The following is a 1,852-nucleotide window of genomic DNA, read 5'->3' on the forward strand; positions in this document are numbered from 1 at the left end:
TAGTACAAAAAAAACCTTTTATTTAGAAGAGTACAGAACTTGTGCTGTGACACCGCTGGGTTTCCATTTCCACCAGTCCAAGGATCTGTGGTGGGGGTGGGAGTGAGAAAGGGAGGCAGGGAGGGGAAGAGAGACCTGGTGGTAGCAGGGAAAAGGAGTAAAATGGCTTCCAAGAAAAGCTCATAACACCCTAAGCCTGGGCTTCATTGTCTTTACTCCTCCATACCACAAGGGTGACGAGGAAGGGGATGAGGCAGATGGGGGCTATGATCATGGCCAGGAGTACATCCTCTGGGGGGTCTGATAAGGTGGGCTGCACCAGGGAGCAGTTGGCAAAGTGGATCTGGTGAGTCTCAAAGATGACCTCTTCTGCCCAGGGATTGGGGAAGCCCAGGCCAAATGCTTCTGCAAAATGCTCCAAGCAATACTGTAGGTCGCTATAAGGCCTGGGGGCAAGGGAAGACTAGAGTGAGTACAGGTTGGGCCAAGAGAGAAGAATGCCCCACACTTATGCAAGGCCCACCCATAAGGAGCAGGCCCCACCCCTGGCCCAAGCTGCCCTGGTACTGCCCCTACCTGCTAATCATGGCCCAGTCGCACCAATCCTTGGGGATAGAGTCCATCTGCTCCTTATAAGATTGCCAGCAAAATTGGACACTGGTTTCATAGTCAGCCATCTTGTTCCCTGTGGGCACAGATTGCTGCACACTGACCACACCCCTGCCCCTTCCTCCAATCCCTCTGGTCCAGGTATTTCAACTGTTCCTGTCTTCAAACATGGCAAACACCAGGAGAGTCTCAGAAAGTTTTCCAAGGAGTCTCAGCTCAGAAAAATGTTAATGCCTTCCAGGTGCCAGCCCCACTGGAACATCCACATACTTTTTCTGGGGTCTTCTAACCTACCTGTGAGGTAAGCCAGCTCAGAGCTGGGTGGGAGCCACAGGGGATGAGAGGGAGAAAGACCACAAGGAACCCCAAGAGAGAACAGAAGGGAGTTTAACGGACCACCAATTGGGCTCGTGAGAAAAGAGACCCTCCCCACTGACCTGGCTCTCCTCGCAGCCCTAGGCCGGCCACCCTCCCAGAGTTGGGGTGGGGGTGGGTGGGAATACACACCTTCTAACTTCAAGCTGCCTTCAGTGGGAAGAAGCTGAGCCAGGGACTCCTGGGGCTTTAGGACAGCTGTGAACAGAAATGGGAGGGTGAGGAGGGATAGTGGGGATCCAAGCGGTGGAGCCTGGAGGAGGGGTCTGAGACCCTAAGAAGTCAAAACTACTTTCAGAGGAGAAAAAGGAACAATCCAGGCCCCCAAGGGACGCCTCAGCGACTGGAAGCGAGGGAAGCTGATACCAGCTCCCTCCCACTCAATCCAGACCCAAAACCCTCTTCCTCCTCGCCAGCCCCAGACCTCCCAAGACCGCTCCGCGGGGTCCCGGCAGCCCAAGTTCCTCCAAGTGGGAAGCAGCTCGCGCCGAGCCCTCGCCGAAGTGGGGCCGAGGACCGTCCGAGGACAGCGCTGTCCCGCCCGCACGCCGGGGCCCCGTCTCGGCCTCGGCAGTCCAGCCCCCTCCCCTCCGGGCCTCTCGCGCTTCCCCCTCCCCCGGGGCCCGGGGCGCAGCGCTCACCGCCCAGCAGGAGGAGGAGGCGGAGCGCAGCCGGTCGCCCGGCGCGGGGAGCGGGGAGCCGCGGGCCGCCGGCTGCGCGCTCAGCCCGGAGCGAGGCCATCGCGCGGCGCGCAGGCGAGGAGGGGCGGTGGCGCTGAGCCGGGCCCGGGCGGGGGCGCCTATATCCCCGGCCCAAGCCCCAGGAAGCCGCGCCGCTTCCTCGCAGGGGCTGGGACGGCTGCGGCCAC

The 1,852-nt window shown here is 60.3% G+C and overlaps 1 protein-coding gene across 1 annotated transcript; it reads right to left on the bottom strand.

Annotated features, from left to right (window-relative positions):
* Positions 1-1,852, bottom strand: RAMP2 (receptor activity modifying protein 2). Its single transcript, XM_055333997.1, has 4 exons — positions 1,626-1,852; positions 1,117-1,182; positions 577-685; positions 1-446 (listed from the first exon to the last, which is right to left on the bottom strand). The coding sequence occupies exons 1-4, from the start codon at positions 1,723-1,725 to the stop codon at positions 191-193; spliced, it is 531 nt and encodes a 176-aa protein (XP_055189972.1). The 5' UTR covers positions 1,726-1,852; the 3' UTR covers positions 1-190.

This window comes from Nyctereutes procyonoides, unplaced genomic scaffold, assembly GCF_905146905.1.
Source record: "Nyctereutes procyonoides isolate TBG_1078 unplaced genomic scaffold, NYPRO_anot_genome, whole genome shotgun sequence".
NCBI lineage: Eukaryota > Metazoa > Chordata > Mammalia > Carnivora > Canidae > Nyctereutes > Nyctereutes procyonoides.